Raw genomic sequence first — 16,039 nt, 5'->3', positions numbered from 1 at the left:
TTGTCTGCCTTCAGACACTTACACCCAGTTCCCTTTCTCCTCTCAAAAAGTACTAAGCAGAAATCAAGTTTTAGTGCACTCTTTTTTTATTCTTTTTTTTTCTTTTTTTTTTTGAGATTCCACTGAAGAAAAAAAGGGGGAGTAGAGTATGAGCCATTGTCCTGGGACATGATGAGTTAGGAGGTTTTTGCTGGATGAGTTTGCATTCTCTGCTCTGATTACTGTTTTGTTTTCCATTGATCCTCCTGTGTTAATAAAACCCAGTCTGGAGTGAACAAAAGCTTGCTTCTTGTTCAAGTAAGAAATGTGCCGAGTGCATACCATATCATTAACATAAAAGTTTTTGAAATAATACTGCTTTCTAGACAGACTGTATTAATTGCATCAAGCTTTTTACAGCAGGGTGGTCTAATCCAGCTCCTCTTATTGGCCGACTCCAGTTATAAAACCAACATAAAATTAATACGGTGATATAATAGAAGGAGGGAAAAGTATTCTTTTAAAAACCTATGATTTACTTACAGGGACTGCTTTTATCTTTACTGTCACGCTAACCTTTGCCAAGAAAACACCAGACTGGTTAAATGAAGCAGTAAGTAGAATTTCAGTAGCCACGTAAATTGATATTAACTTTACAAGATGACTGTGATTTTCAGAATGTCCTAACGACTAATACAGCTGATTCCTTGAATTAGCAGGAACTTGTTCCTCTCTTCTGAGCTATGGCCCCATGCCTTCCTCTGTTTTAGACTTTAAACTACACAGCTCTGTCCATTAATCATTGCTGTCCATGCCCACTTGCTGTTTTCACATATGCAACTAAGTATCTAATTGCTTTCCACCTCCTTCCACCAGCCTACATGTGGGAAAGAAGCAGATTCACTGGTTAGATGAATATATGTGTATTAGACAGATTTAATTATCTTTACAGGGGTATATAAAACCCTCACTCATAGCCCAGGTCCGAAGATTTTGGATCAGGTATATATCTGAATGCAGGCACAGGGGACAAATTATTCTCTGTGTGATTACAATCCCGTTTCTGGGGCTTTTGCACCACAGTATCTTCAGGGCAGGGACTTTTTTCTTTGGAGAGCACACTGTAAAGTGCCATGCACTTCTGCACTGAGATTTTCAATGCTCATTTCTCGTTAACTTTAATGGCAAATGGGCATCCAAATCTCTTAGGCAGCTTTGACAATTTAAGCCTTAATGTACAATATTAATAAATCAGTATCATAAAAAGAGTCTTATGAAGATGTATTGTGAAAAAATAGCCCCACAAAAAGCATCACAGTGTATGCGTGCACACATACAGGCATATACTTTTCTTTACATAATTACGTCTCTCAACAATCATTTGCATGTCTCTGTTATGCAAAAAAACCTGTGTGTATTTTACAGTTACTCTGAGCAGTTGCAATTCATTGAAATGAAATAAAAAGCAGGCTCAAAAAAGCACCCTAATCTGGCAAGGGGTAAAGCAGAATGAATGCTTTGCCCATTTATATTTTAGATCCAAGCTACACAACCCTGTGAATTTCATTAGTCTATTCCAACTTCTAATTAAATAGGCACTAAAAACATTTAAACAGGAGAACCCAATTCAACAGACAAAAGCCTCTGAGGCAATAAATAAATAAATAAATAGATTGAGAGAGAGTTTGAACCAGTGGTAGATTTTTTTTTTAATCGCATGGAAAAATATAGACCTTTAATTGCAAATTCCTCATCCTGTGGTGCCCCGAATACAAAGAATTGAACAAATACTGAGGAGACCACTACCAGCACCAGCCGAGAGGCACAGTGGACATCCAAGCAGATGTCCCAGCACCATTTACTGTGATTGAAACCACTATCAGCAGCACATTTTCTAAAGATCACTAACAGCTCTGGATGAGGCAGCATGAGTTCCTCTGTGCATGACTGAATGCTACTCAGCATCCAGGACGATCGCTCTTATCTAGGTCGGAGATTTCCAAATGCAGTTTTTCACACATGTGTACCCCAAATCCCACTGGCTTCCAGAAGTTTAGATTCTCAAGCACAAACTGTTGTGAGGGACTCTTGAGGGCCTTATTTGTGAGTACCCAGCAGAGATTTGGGAGTACCTGCAACTTCAAGCCTTCAGAGTCACAGCCTGTTTGAGAACTGCACAGAAAAACTCCAGGTCCTGAATTAAATGAATGCTGAAAAACAGGAAAGGTAAGAAACAATGAAGGATGAGGAGAGGCGAGAACTGTTCATGGTTTTTGTTCAAAGAAGGAAACAATTCCTCAGAAGGAAGAACAGGGTTGACAGAATAAAAGGCTAATCAAGTCAGAGAGACAAGCTGATCTCTAAAGCTGGAGCAGGAGACTATTGTAAATGTCTATATTAAAAAAGAGGGCACAATACAGGGATTGTCACTAGATTATTAGTCCACACAAAGAACTCATTTTTCTTTCATTTCCACAAAATATTTTGGGGGACAGAAAGATCCCATAACCCTTGCCATGGGGTTTAAACCATGGCCAGGCTCACGTACAGTGAATTCTATGTGAGCTAAGAAAGGGTTAAACAGACATAATCTCCTTTTTCAAGGGAAGAAAATGTTTCTTTCAAGCAGACCTTGACCAACTACTGTCATAAACATGTAGCATGCACTTTGATATAACCTATTCTCTAAGTGCCGCAGACTGCAGCAGTAATTACAGGAAGCCATGATAACAGGTCTCTCTCTCCACAGAGCTGGCATCGCTCTCCCAGCAAACAGGCAATTCTGAAAACTCACAGCACAGAACTCCAAAGTGAGAACTCAAAGTACACAAAGTACAAAAGCCTCACCTTCCCACATTCTTTAATAAGTTATTCCTTCCTTCCTTTTCTATTTTTAGTTGTACTTGCTTCCCTTACCACTAGCTACTGGCATCAGAAGCAATAGGGAACCAGGGCATTCAGTTCACTGTTACAACCACCTGAGTACCAAAAGCACATGTGTGCAGTCTACACCAGCAAAGACAGAGAACAGCAAAACAGGAGATAAATTCCAGTTTGGTTTACTGGTTACTGGGAGGAGGGAAGGCAGGAGATGGGGGAGCTATCTGACTTTCTGATCCAATGCTCACCATTTGCAAGAACCTGTCTCAACATCCATCTCGGGCCAGTTGGTCGATCTGCCAAGGCTGCGAAGCAGTCTGATTAAAACAGCATCCCCCACCACAGTGAACACGGCAGAAAATCTAACCAAACCTGCAGATGCACTGACAGCACCTCACCACATAGCACATTGCTGCAAGCCCAGTGCCTGCACTCCAGTGCAAGCACATGGGTGCAAGCTGAGTATCCTCCAGGCAGCATAGGAGCCTTCTCTGCATGCCCTGAGCTTCACCCAAGGTCAAAACAGCACCCTGAAGAGAGCCTCCTCCTGAGAATATTTTATCTTTCAAAAACAAGAGTTTCCAAGATACAAATTTAAATTTCTTGCAAATCTTTTTGTCTTGTTTTATTACATCAATAAGAGATGTACAGGGATATTCTCATTAGATACAGCATACTGTAGCCAGGTGGTACCACTACTTGTGGAAGGAATAAGCTGAGCACAGCAAAGTTTTGCCAGCTTCAGGGGGGAAATGAGGAGCTATTTCCCAAGGGCTTTACTGCTGACAGTCATTGCTGTCTCTCTAAATCCTCTGGTCCTCACACTTTACTTATCCAGAATGATTTGGGGAACTCCCTATTAAAACTACACGCATGTTATCATGAATGAGAGCTGTGGGGTTTGGCCCACCACAGTGAGACTCCATAAACATTTGTGGATTTTGCCACATCTGTAGTTTTTTTTAAACCCCCACTGCTTTTCACCTTTCCAGCCTGCAGTTCACCATAAACCCAGTCTTGCAGCTGAGCCATACTCAGAAACACCCACTGATTTCAAAGAGATCACTGGGTCTGAAATGATGGGATCTGGCAACAATATGTCCGTGTTCTCTTTGGCTAGCTTGGTGTGCCTTCATTTTCACATTACTTTCCCCTCCTTGTGGTGACAAAAGTCAGGCATCCAAAAGGAATAAAGGAAAAGAAAAGCTGATGGGGTAGAGGCCAGGGATGCATGGTGAGTTACCAAGGAGCATTTTCTCAAAGCAAGGGAGAAAACAGCATGGAGCACATACACCCTGTGTGCACATGGACACGGAGGAGAGCCTTTAATAGGAATGATTGAGGAGGGAGGGCAAAAGAAAAGAGTGAAATAAAAATACCTCAGATGTTAAATGTTATCCAATTAAGCTTAAGATAAGCATCCCAGAGAGATGAAATCTTGATACTGGGGTATCACGTTCTGTGAGGAGTCTCAGACATTTGTTAACAACATGGCACAGACGGCCCGGCAGTGGCTGCGGGTGACAACTGAGGGTGGGCAGGTAGGAAGGGAGGGATGGGCAAATGGAGGGAATCACATGCCCTTTCCCACTCCCCATCCTCTTCCAGAGTAAAGACGGATGGAGGAAAGGGGTTTAAGGCATTTTCTCTACCTTCCCCATGCGACCCAGCAAAGGTAGCTCTCCCACAACAAAGACGACATCACTTGGCAGCACTACTGACCTTCAGATAGCAACAAAAAAAAAAAGTATTTCTATTACCTGACAACTGACAATGACATCCAAATGTGCCTGACGTCTCAGTCTGAATCTCAGTCTGAGTCCCGCCAACTGAGACTGCACGTGCACCACAGCAGGGCAGGCTAAGGCAGGGCGGGAGGGAGGCCAATGCGCGGAGAGGTGACGTGATCACGGATGTGTGAGGGTGGGAGGAGGCAGCTATGGGAGCCCCCGGCAGGTTTGCAGGCCTGGACGGCCCTGGAGAAAAAACAATAGAAAAAACTGTCAGTCGGATCTAAGTTTGAAGGGACAGAGGAGGCATCATCAGGGGAAACAAGTGAGGCGGGGGCTGGCTGCCTAACACACCACACACTTGCTCTGAACCCCTCTCTGTGTCCGGCTGAGGCTGCCAGGCTCACACTGGACAGGGGAAGAATAAGAAGAGACCTGGGGGACCCACAAACACAGGCTGGGGGCCTGTGGTACGCATGGAGTGGGGTGAAGGTGGGGGATGGCTAGCCCTGGCACGGAGCAGAGTCAGAGGCAGCGGACGTTGCCACCAGTCGCCACCAGCACTTGGTCAGGGACCAAATCAAAAGGGAGATTATTGTTTTATGGTTGTGTTAATGCAATGAGCTGACACAAAACTGGGCAGGCTTTCTGCTGAGCCGCTGCTGAAGCGGGCTCCACACACCAGCCCGGACAAAGTGAGGTGACTTAGAGCTCAAATGGCTCCAGCGAGGTGCCAGGAGCTGAGCTCCCAGAAGGAAGCCTTGGCGGCCGTGTTCTGCCTTCCCGCTTGAGCTGCGGCCAGTTGTGCATTTTGCACGCCCCGATTATGCAGGCTGCTTCCCTACTGAGCCTGCGAGGAAGGGAACAACCTTTTTCCTCGCAGCTAAAAGATGATATTGTAACCTCCAACCGTATTATTTATTTTTAACCCCTCTAGGAATAACCTGCCATTTAAAAGCTGTATTTAAAAGTTTTCCCCTGCTCCACTGGAAGCGCTTGTTCCTACTGGCACTAGTCCAAACTGAACTCTGTGGCTTTGAAAAACTAAGATACAAGTCTTAAATATCGACATTCACCTGCACAAATACAGACACACAGACACATACATGCAATCATGTAGAAGTCATGTTTTTGGCTGGCATGAATTAGCAGAATTTAAAAGGAAGCTTAGTGAATGGCACTACTTTCTATCTACTGGGAATCCTAATCCCTCCATTTAAAACTATGCCTACCACTTAGTTATTAACTAAAGGGCAGCTACTAATCAAGGGCAGTCTCTAAATGAAGATATGTGGTAGAGTAGTCGCCATTAAAAAGCTGGCATTTGCCAATAGTTACCGCACAGTGGTAGATCAGAAACCACAGTTTCCCCCTGTATTTATATCAGGAAATATGTGTGCTAATTGTGGGGTACCTTCTGGCAAATGGTCTCTTTCTAAATGGTTGCAACTCTGGCTGTGCATGAGTGTGTGCCTTGCAGATACATGCAAACACCACGGCAGCAAGGAGAAATATTTATCTGTGTTTCCCCCAACCCTAGAAAAAAACCAACATTTTCTATAGGAACCGACACTGTAGCAGCAAGGAGAAATATTTATCCATGCTCCCTCTGACCCTAAACATGCAACAATTTCCAAGGGAGCCTCTCCACCCTGAGAGTCCCTGTTTGGAAACCAGGCCTGTATGTTGATCTGACAGCTACACATGTGAGGCAAACGGGGATACTTCATCCTTGGCACAGCATCCAGCGCTCCAGTCTGCAAGGACTGCATTTGATTTTGGCGTTTATCTAAAATGGCTAAGAGACCACCAGTGCAAAACATTTGTGTGAAGCTTTTGCCAAAACCACAAGTGAAGAGTCTAAATTCCCTGTGTAAATACTTGAGCTTCAAGCATCAAGGATAAAATTTATGCTCTTTTGTGAGGACTGGTTTTAAATAGAAGCCATCTCTGTGGCTTGTGGGACAAGGAAGGATTTTTTTTATTTTGGGGGCTCTGTTGTTTGACTTCTGTAACTCTTTCATCTCTCTGAAAGTACTACACAAACAGGTAATGATAACTGCTATCCAGATCATATCTACATTGTATTTTGGGCAGGATGGTGCACTATGCATGTGGAAACTGATGTCAGACATGGATTTCAATGTGTTTATGATACGTGTAACAAGTTTGGTTTTTTTCATGGAACATGCAAAAAGTAACACAGATTCCCTCCAATGACTTAACTACTGTATCTTATATTCTTAATATAATAAAAATAGCTAGACTGGGTTGAGCTGCCTAGGCACTTGTCCTTGCTGGGAAAGTCATGAGCTTAAAATGGGGATTTAAAATAGAAAGCACAGGGCAGCTGCTTCTCAGGTTACGCAAGATGTGTCTGCAGCTCCACCATGACTAAGGGTCCTGCAATCACGTGGCCCTCTATACATCGTGGTGCCATATTACAGGTTTTGAAGGAGATTATCACACAGAGAAACGATATGAAGCCCACCAAGTACACCATCAGCCTCAACTGCATGGGACTTTAGTGTGGAGGTCCACGGGCCCTAGCACACAGCACTATCCTGAGAGTGACAGCCTCCTCTCTAATCCTTGTGTGTCCCACATTGGCGATGAAATTGATGTGGTCTGCACAGCCCTGAGGTGTACAAGATGCAAAAAACTCTCACCAAGTGGATACAGGGAGGCCCTCCCTGCTCTTACCCAATAATCTCCTCTAGTGTGGAAACAGATTTAAGATTGCAAATATGAGGTTTCTCACCATCTGGTCAAAGGGATCGTGTAAGAGCCTCCCAACAGAGGTACCGGGGGCAAGAGAGCAATACCTTGTTTTAACAAGGTATCTAACCAATTTACAGAAGGACTGTATGAACCAGATACCAGTGAATGGATGGAACTGAACCTGTCACTCAGAAGGTCTTTTTCTTGTCCTAAACCTGGAGAAGAGAGGCTCTGGGGAAACCTTATAGCAGCCTTTCAATACCTGAATGGGGCTAACAAGACAGCCAGTCAGGGACTTTTTCCAAGGACATGTAATGATAGGAAAAGGAACAATGGCTTTAAACTGACCGAAGGCAGGTTTAGATTAGATCTTAGAAAGAAATTCTTCACTGTGAGGGTGGTGAGAAACTGGAACAGGTTGTCCAGAGAAGCTGTAGATGCCCCATCTCTGGAAGTGTTCAAGGCCAGGTTGGATGGGACTTTGACCAACCTGGTCTAGTGGAAGGTGTCCCTGCTCATGGCAGGGGGGGTTGCACCTAGATGGTCTTCAAGGTCCATTCCAACCCAAACCATTCTATGATTTTATGTTTTAGTGTATATATGAGGAAATCTAAAAATTGCTAACCTAATGTCAGAAAAGAAAGAATTGGTACGGGAGAAGAAGAATCGACCAAAAGAGACTCTGGCAGATGATCAGGGATTACCACCACCACTCCCAAGTCCAGCACTAAGAGACAAAGATCATGGGGCTGCCAGACCAGATTTGTCTGTCCCTATAAACAAAGTCAAATCAGGAGATTCTTCCTCCTCTTTGCTATGACTTCAGTGTTTGCTTCTTTATCACAAATCCAGACAGTCCTACAGAATCAGATCAGATGGCAAATCATGAGCATGGAAATCATACCCAGCGGCCTTAGGGAAATGTAGGGAAAGGAGTGTTCCACTGTTAGGTACACGATGCCTTAGGTGCAAGCTATAGAAAGAATAACAGTTGTGCTCAGAAATGCTCAGCTTGTGTTTGCTAGGAACATATTCCTGTTTTATCTCTTTAGCACCTCTCTGCGGGATCCTATGTGGGATTTTTCCCCATAAAGGGTCTATTTAAAGCTGAAAATGAAGATGGAGGCTCTACCATTCTTCAACTTAACTGTTACAGATGACAGACAAACACAAAATGAACAAAGAGATAAAAAGATAAATAGATATGAGTAGATAGATAGTATCTTAAGGTGGTACTGAGAGTTTTCTGCTCAGCCCACGCAGCAACAGGCGAGGGAGCGAAGCTGATCTCTGGAATTCTACATCCAATCAACCACATCACATTGCACAGAGGTTTCAAAAAGAAAACACACCTGCAAGCCCCCTGTGCTACAAAGGGCACAGCCACAATCAGCACTAAGGGAAAGTAAACCACAAGAACTAGAGTCCAATCTTAGAGGCAAATATCCCATTTGGATGGAGAGAGCAGGCACACACATGCAGCATTGTGTCATTCCAACATCAATGACACGATGTGTGAAGCTCAATTTTCCTCTGGGGTCAGCACTGGGAAATGACTCACCTGCACTGCAGATCTCAATTATATATTCTGCATTCATTCTGCATGGTTGCAAAGGGGAGTTTTGCACATAGTATGAGGGTGAAACATGCACAGGGACTGTCACTATGTAAATAAAATATCTGCATTGCTGATGATAGAGGAAGATTTTGTTCTCATGCCTTAAATTGGCTCATCATATCCTTAGAGCCTGTACATGGCAGTAGCTCACAAGTGATGTTGATTCCCATGCACTGTAATTTTTTTTTACTCTCTGCTGTTTTTAAACTTTCAAAGAAGAAAATAAGGTAAATTGGACATGACCCCAGACAATGGAAATGAATATAAGAGCCAAGATAAATCTGACAAAGGCCACAATCAAGGCATAAATTGTATCCTTTTGTTGTCCCTCTCCCTAAGCCTAGGCATGACTGGCCATATAATATGGTATATGTGAAACACCATGCTCCTCAGGTACATCTGCAGCAAAGTCCCTGAGCAAAGCACAAAGACAGAGCCAAAGCAGCATCCACAACATCCCACCTCAGCATGGTTGAGACCAGGGGAACCAATGTTAAATTTTAAGAGATCTGCCTTTATGTCTCATGTCATATATAACTGCAGCCACACGTAGCTGTGTAGCTGGTGTGTCCCAGGGGGTGTTGTGTGTTTGGCTGGGAGGGTGCCTGGGTGTGTATCTGTGTACAGGCAAACAGGCAGGTGCACAGACAGACATGTGAGCCACTTAACGGGGCATGAACCAAGTTTTTCTGTGTGTCTCTCTGTGCCTGTCTGGTGACAGAAAATCCAGTCAATAGCTGGTTAGAGAATAAAGCTCAGCTCCATTATTAAAAAACTCTCAATAAAAAGAAAAACATCTGCTCAAACAGTGTACTGCTACAAATTTGGAGTGCAGGCTGAAGCCTCATCCCTGCCCTGTGCCCATCATGTTCAGGGAGAATACTGCAGATGTTTTGAGATGGGTTTTACATGCACCATTGCAGCAGCTTTGAGCAGACACATCCAAAAATGAAAGACAAATCTATTCGCTAATCTTTCCAACAGATTTTTTTCCAAGCTCTTTCTAAAACAAGTTGTCTCATCTGTATCACACCCTCTCATCTGGACTGTTCCCGCCTAATAGCACTATCTTTCTGCCATGTCTCCTTATACAGCTACCAACAGGGTTGAGGGAGCAAATACACACAAGCACACACGTGCACACACACAGAGCATACAGAGACACACATGCACAGACGTTTCCAACAGCAACTAGCAGAGCAATAAATTCATACCCTGGAAGGGACAGATGCTTACAGCACCCCTCAGGAAAGACTCCATGGTATGGGCAGACACACCACTATACACACACACACAGAGCCCAGCACTCAGACAGACAGACCTGCACACCAGCCTTTACCTCTCCCCCCAGCTCACACACAAACAGTGGTTTTGGAGCAGTTTCCCCGCACCGACTATGATGTTAAGGCTAAAACTTTGCTCAAGCTGAAAATGAAAAGTTGCACTGAGGAGAGAAGAAGGAGGGCAAGGAAGGAATTTGTTATATTTTGCTCAGAGATCTTTTTAATTTTGGCAGGCAAGGATTCCCTTTGAATTGATACATTTCTTTCTCCCAAGAATTTCGAATGATAATGGATAAATGAGTCATAGATCAAGAACAACGACGTGGTGAGCAAGGAGGAGAAAGAGTGTGAGTGAGGGGCACTGGCATAGAAATTTGACAGTACCCCAACTCCCTCCCTTCCTCCCCCCATGCCAAGACATTAATTCTCACAAGTCGGAGAAAATTACTATGCATGAATGCAAAAAGCATGATCAGGAGTAATTAACATGGCTTCATATGCAAATTTTATTAATGCAGAAGTACAAAGTCATTATGCAAATGAAACTTACGTCAACTCTCTTGACAAATATTCATCTCTAAAGCTCAAGTTTCTCCCTTCTAATTTTTTTTTTTTTATTTTTGGTGTAAAACCAAAAAAAAAAAAAAAGTGGTGAGGACTGTTTGACAAGTTTGCAAAGTTGTTTTTCAACCGGAGAAATTTATTCTTGCATTGTTTATATTTTTTTTTTTCTGTTGTTGTTGTTGGCAGGTACACGACAGCTCATGGAGGAGAGCGGGAGGATGGGGGACGCGGGCTACCAGCAGCAGGCAGCCAATCAAAACGCCAGCGGCTGTAATGAGCGCGATTGATGACTGTTTGGCTTTACTGCAGGGTAATGAACTAGAATCCAGTCTGAGGAGGAAAAAAATATGAATATTCATGAAGCTGTGCTCCTGCCTTTGATGATTAAAGAAATTTTTAATATTCAAATAAGCGCTTGCCAAGTGATTAACAAAGAACAAGCACGCAGGAATATGGAAATGGAGCTGTGGAAGATTTGGGAGTCACAGTCTGTGCAAAAAAGACAGCACAAAATTTCATAAACAAGATAGGCAGATAACCTAATTCAAATCTGAGCAAATAAAGGGGGGGGAAAAAGAATCACCTTCTTTTTCATCAGTTTTGATATTGCATTAGTCACTTTGTTTTAGAGTGCAAAGGAGAATAAAATCAACCGATGCAATGAGATGGGGGGAAAAATCCAAACCCTGAGAAACCCAGCCCAGCAATTACAAAGTAAGAATCCTGGGTGAGAAATTGCTAGGAAAATGATGACTAAGTCCACAGTCTGCTGTGGGCTATTGCTTTTCAAAAGCAGAAACCTGCCTGATGCTGAGAGCCTACTGGTTGAGAACGGCCAACTTGTTGTATACAACAGGCAGGAGTCGTAAGTATCCTGAAATAACCAAGACCAGTCCCTGCTGTTAAATCCCATTCCTTGGGTAAAGGGCACACTGCAGGGCTTGACCGCTGTCTGGGAGAGGAGGGAGTGCAACAGAAAGAAGAAATATTATTGCCAGGGAAAAGAAAGCAAGAAAAAAGTGAAAAGGAGGGTGCAAGGAGGTCTCAGCTGCCCGCCCTGGTAATCAGTTGGTAAAAAATGTGTTTTCCATGTCTGAGCCAGAAAGGTCCTCCACTCCCCACAGATTTCTGAGCAAGGATACAAAAATCCAGTCACATTATAAAATGTCTGATAAGTTCAGGCTCTCATAGTTTAATAGCTTCACTAAGGATTCACACTGAAGCACACAGTAACAATATTAGCAGCTAAAATGACTTTGCAGTTAAAATACATCTAATTAGCAGCCAGTGACATCTTTTTTTTTTTTTTTTTTTTTTTTTGAAAGACAGATAACTTCAGGGCTACATTATACCTGAATGAAATGTGGTTGAGCTCTGTCTGTTACTCAAAAGACAGAATAAGGATATCTTCAAACTCTTAGGGCACTGGAAAACCAACTCACCTTTTTGTTATTACATCCTGGGGTTTCACAGGCCTGTTTGCCTTTTCTGCAGACCTTTAAAAACTCTGGTTAATTATTTCTTATTTAAAAATCTAAAGAAAGCATAGGCTAGGTACCATTTATTAATTAGCTGGTGTCTTCAGAATGTAAAATTTCAACTTTACTTAACATAAAAATAATAATAACAGCATGAGGACAATGCTACAAATTGCACAAAGGGCCATGACCAGAACCTTCACAGTTGCCGTGAAAACACATCATGTAGCTAATGGAATCTTTTCCCCTATATCTAATTCATTCCACAGGAGGGGGGGGGGGGGGGGGGGGAAAGAAGGAAAAGAAAGGAGATGGGGAAAAAAAAAAGAGAAATGCCTAAATGTAAGTAAAGATAAGGTTAAACACCATGCCAGGGTATTGCTGGGAGTCTTTCCTCTGAATAATGCCAAGACCTTTTGAAGATGCCTGTTGTCTCTAGGTGCGTGTGGGCGGGTGAAGTGTGATATTACATAACACACACGCGGCAGTGGCTGTGCACAACCGTACTGATTAAAACACTTGACTGTGAAACTCAGATCTCCATTTCCTGGGCTGTTCACAGCTCGTGTCAGACCCTTGAACACTGTAAATGTTATCCTTTGTCCATGAGATTCTTTGGCTTTATTTTAATCGGTGCATTTTCTTTTTTAATGACAGAGAAGCGACTACCGGCTCCTACAGTTGGTTGCTTTGAAGCCCTTCTTAAATGGCAGTTGAGTTCTGCCATATAAATGTGAATACTTAGTATTTATGCCATATTTTCATTCTTTCTTTAAAGCACCCCATTTACATATTTCTGGAGAATAATGATACTTCTGCAGGCCAGGTGAACACACATTTCTGCATATGGAGTCAATAGGGAAAAGCATTAAGAGTCAATATTGTAAAAATCAGCCCCTAAATTTAAATGGCTTGAAATGAGCACGCAGCTGTGGTTGCCTGTCAGTAGTTAGATGCTGTAATAATAATAACAACAACAATAATAACAATAATAATAATAATATTTTCATTTCTCTAGTGCCTTCCACGCAAAGCTCTGGAAGTACTTTACAAAGATAAATAAACTGAGTTTGGAACACCCTGTTTGGTTAATAAATATACTAATATATCTAAAGAGCATGCAATTCCTCTCACTGTGTAAAAAATCCACATTTTAGTCATCCACATATTTGTGCATGGCATTTTGGAGTCTTGGACATTGAGGGCAAGCTGTGGAGAATTTTACTTACCTAAGAGACCATGTGAATTCACAGAAGTAGCCCACGCTATGCCTGCAACAGTTCTTTTGCAGTCCAAAACCCCTCTTTTAGAAAATGGGGGTGTGGGTTGTCACTGGCCCCATTCAGGGACCAGAGTGGGTAGTCTGCAGGGGTATCCAGGTGCCACATGGCAGCATTGGCAGCATGCTTATGTACCAGTTCTCCACGGGGGCTCCTGCAGGACCACCCATCCCTCCTTCCCACCTGATGGTCATCTAAACATGCTCCTGGCCACTTGTCTGTGCTATGAACATAAAACTAAACAAAAAACTGAAACATCTGGGCTCATCCCAATTAAATACACAGGATTCCTGCTTACCCCAAGGCTGCATTCATTGCTTCCCCCCTGCTGTGCCCTCTGCCCACCCCACTGACACAAGGCTTTGCCCCAGGAGGACCGTATCCCTTTGCTATGAGAGCAACTGGGAGCAAGAGCAGCAGAAAACATGACAAGATTTGGCCTAAAAACATCATAAGGGATAAGTAAATGCAGCATATCAACAGATGTGATAAAAATATAGCACAGGAAAACAGGGGCTTTTCTCATCTCAGACGGGTAGTCTTGCAGACAGGGCTCTGGGCTGGGAAGAGGGCTGGGGTGCAAACCCCAGGGCATGAGCCACCCAGTCTATGGCACGTCCTTCTCCTAGAGCTCAGCCTTCCCCTTCCCAGTGACTGCCTGTCTGGTCTGTTCAGCCCCAACACACTTCCAAACAGAGCCCAGATCTCACTCTGGGGATGCAGAGTGTCTAATACAATGGTGCCCTGATCTGAGCTGCAACGTCCAGAAGCTACCACAATAAACTAACAAATAACAATAAGCACTCTGATTTGTGGAGGGTTTTTTTAACAAAAGGCATAAAGGGTTGACAATAAACAGTTCATCAGTTTTCCCAAGTTTGTTCCCCAACTCTTGTAATTAAGTCCTGGGGAGTTTCAATGGTGGTAAAAATCCTTGTGGGGTCTAAAAATTTTAGTCCTGATTATATAATGAATATTTCTATATATCAACAGACATTCCTGATGTAATTGAAACATATAACTCCCCCAACAGACCACTGTAGCAATTTAACAAGCCTTGGAATTAATAAAGGAACTCAGTGGACGGAAAGAGTTTTTTCCAAAGGGCAAAATAATATATACAGGCAGCTAGAGAGAGAAATGCCACTACAAATAATCAGCAGGCTTGACCACAAGAGGATGGTCAAGAGGCTAAAATGAATAGAGCGAAGTGGCCAGGAAAGAGCCACAGATAAGCAGGAGTCATTAACACCAGTGGACTTCTCTGCCTTGGCCATTCAGAGCCAAGCTCCGCTTACACCGTCAGATGCTGCACTGCAAACATATTCTCAGGCTGAATATGGCCTCTGGAAAAGAGAACAGCAGGATTTGCTGCTCGGGTAAGTATCTCTGCCTAGCTCTAAAGTTTGCTTTCTACTTGTAGTTTTGAATTTTATCCATATCTCATGAAAAAAAAAAAAAAATCACTGGTGAAATTAGGCAAGATGAGACTTTAGCAGCTCTTCAGCTGTTTGGTAGCGAAAATAATTCCTGGAACGGTAGGGAACTTGGGAAAAAGAAGCAGACGAAGTCACTCTGCCCCTCTGTGCCTCAGTCTCCCCATCTGTGAAAATCGGCTAATGACATCCACCTGATTTAGTTAAATGTCCTGGAAACTAAAAAGACTCTGTAACAGTAATATATTAAGCAGCAGCACTTTTAACTGCTTCACTGCTGGAAATGCAAAGGAGAACCATCAGGTGATGCCGATGTCCCTGCACAGCACAGATGGACAAACTTAATATACAGACACAATTAGCTTTGGGAGAGAATCGCAGCTTCTGTTTTTTTGGCTCACCCCTTGCCAAAAGCAATGTAAGTGTAGGCACTTTGTAAGTGCTGAATTTCAATGTGAAAAATAGTCTACCTGTCTAGTGTGAATGCATACCTCAGACTTAAAGTAATATAACTTTATTGGGGGGGGAGGAGAGGGGGTATTAATGTGCACATTTATAATTTTAAAATTTTTCCTTGTTCACGGAGCACGTTCACACTCAGCACAGCAATTCACTAACACATGCAAACTTGAAAAAGCAAAGCAGAGCAAATGATTGAGGAGGGAGGGAGGGAGGGAGCAACAGTGATTTTTAAAATAAGGGTTCCCTTTGAATTTTGGATCTCCCAGGGAAAAACCAATCCAGCTGTGTGTGTATGAGCAGACCCAAGTCTGATAACTGAATCTGTCAAATTAAATGAGCAGAGCAATCAACGGGAGATGGTAAAACAATCCACCAAATCTACTGAAGATCTAAAGCTTCGGTCTTCAATTCACTGGACACAAGCACAACTGAGTAAATAATGCTGTCTGAATGGAACAGAGGCTAGGAAATTAACTAGGTTTTAAATAACAAAAGAAAGCAGACAAATAAACCAGCAACCAGGAATGTAGTTCAGATTATAATGTAAGTTTAAAAAATGAAATAATGAACCAGTGTTTCCTTTGCACAAGGAAGAATGCTGCAAACCT

The 16,039-nt window shown here is 42.9% G+C and overlaps 1 protein-coding gene across 2 annotated transcripts in view; it reads right to left on the bottom strand.

The window, feature by feature from the left end:
- Window positions 1-16,039, bottom strand: part of BCL11B (BCL11B, BAF complex component) — a 96,967-nt gene that overhangs the window by 49,247 nt on the left and 31,681 nt on the right. The window contains exon 3 of one of the 2 annotated variants that reach the window (XM_027638120.1): window positions 4,620-4,835. The exons of the other annotated variant lie outside the window; for it this stretch is intronic. Coding sequence (XP_027493921.1) covers window positions 4,620-4,835 — 216 coding nt within the window. The remainder of the gene's footprint in view (window positions 1-4,619; window positions 4,836-16,039) is intronic. 2 annotated transcript variants of the gene reach the window in all.

Source organism: Corapipo altera, unplaced genomic scaffold, assembly GCF_003945725.1.
Source record: "Corapipo altera isolate COAL_440 unplaced genomic scaffold, ASM394572v1 23, whole genome shotgun sequence".
Lineage (NCBI taxonomy): Eukaryota > Metazoa > Chordata > Aves > Passeriformes > Pipridae > Corapipo > Corapipo altera.
The sequence above is the reverse complement of the archived record's forward strand: the minus strand, read 5'-3'. Positions and strand labels throughout refer to the sequence as shown.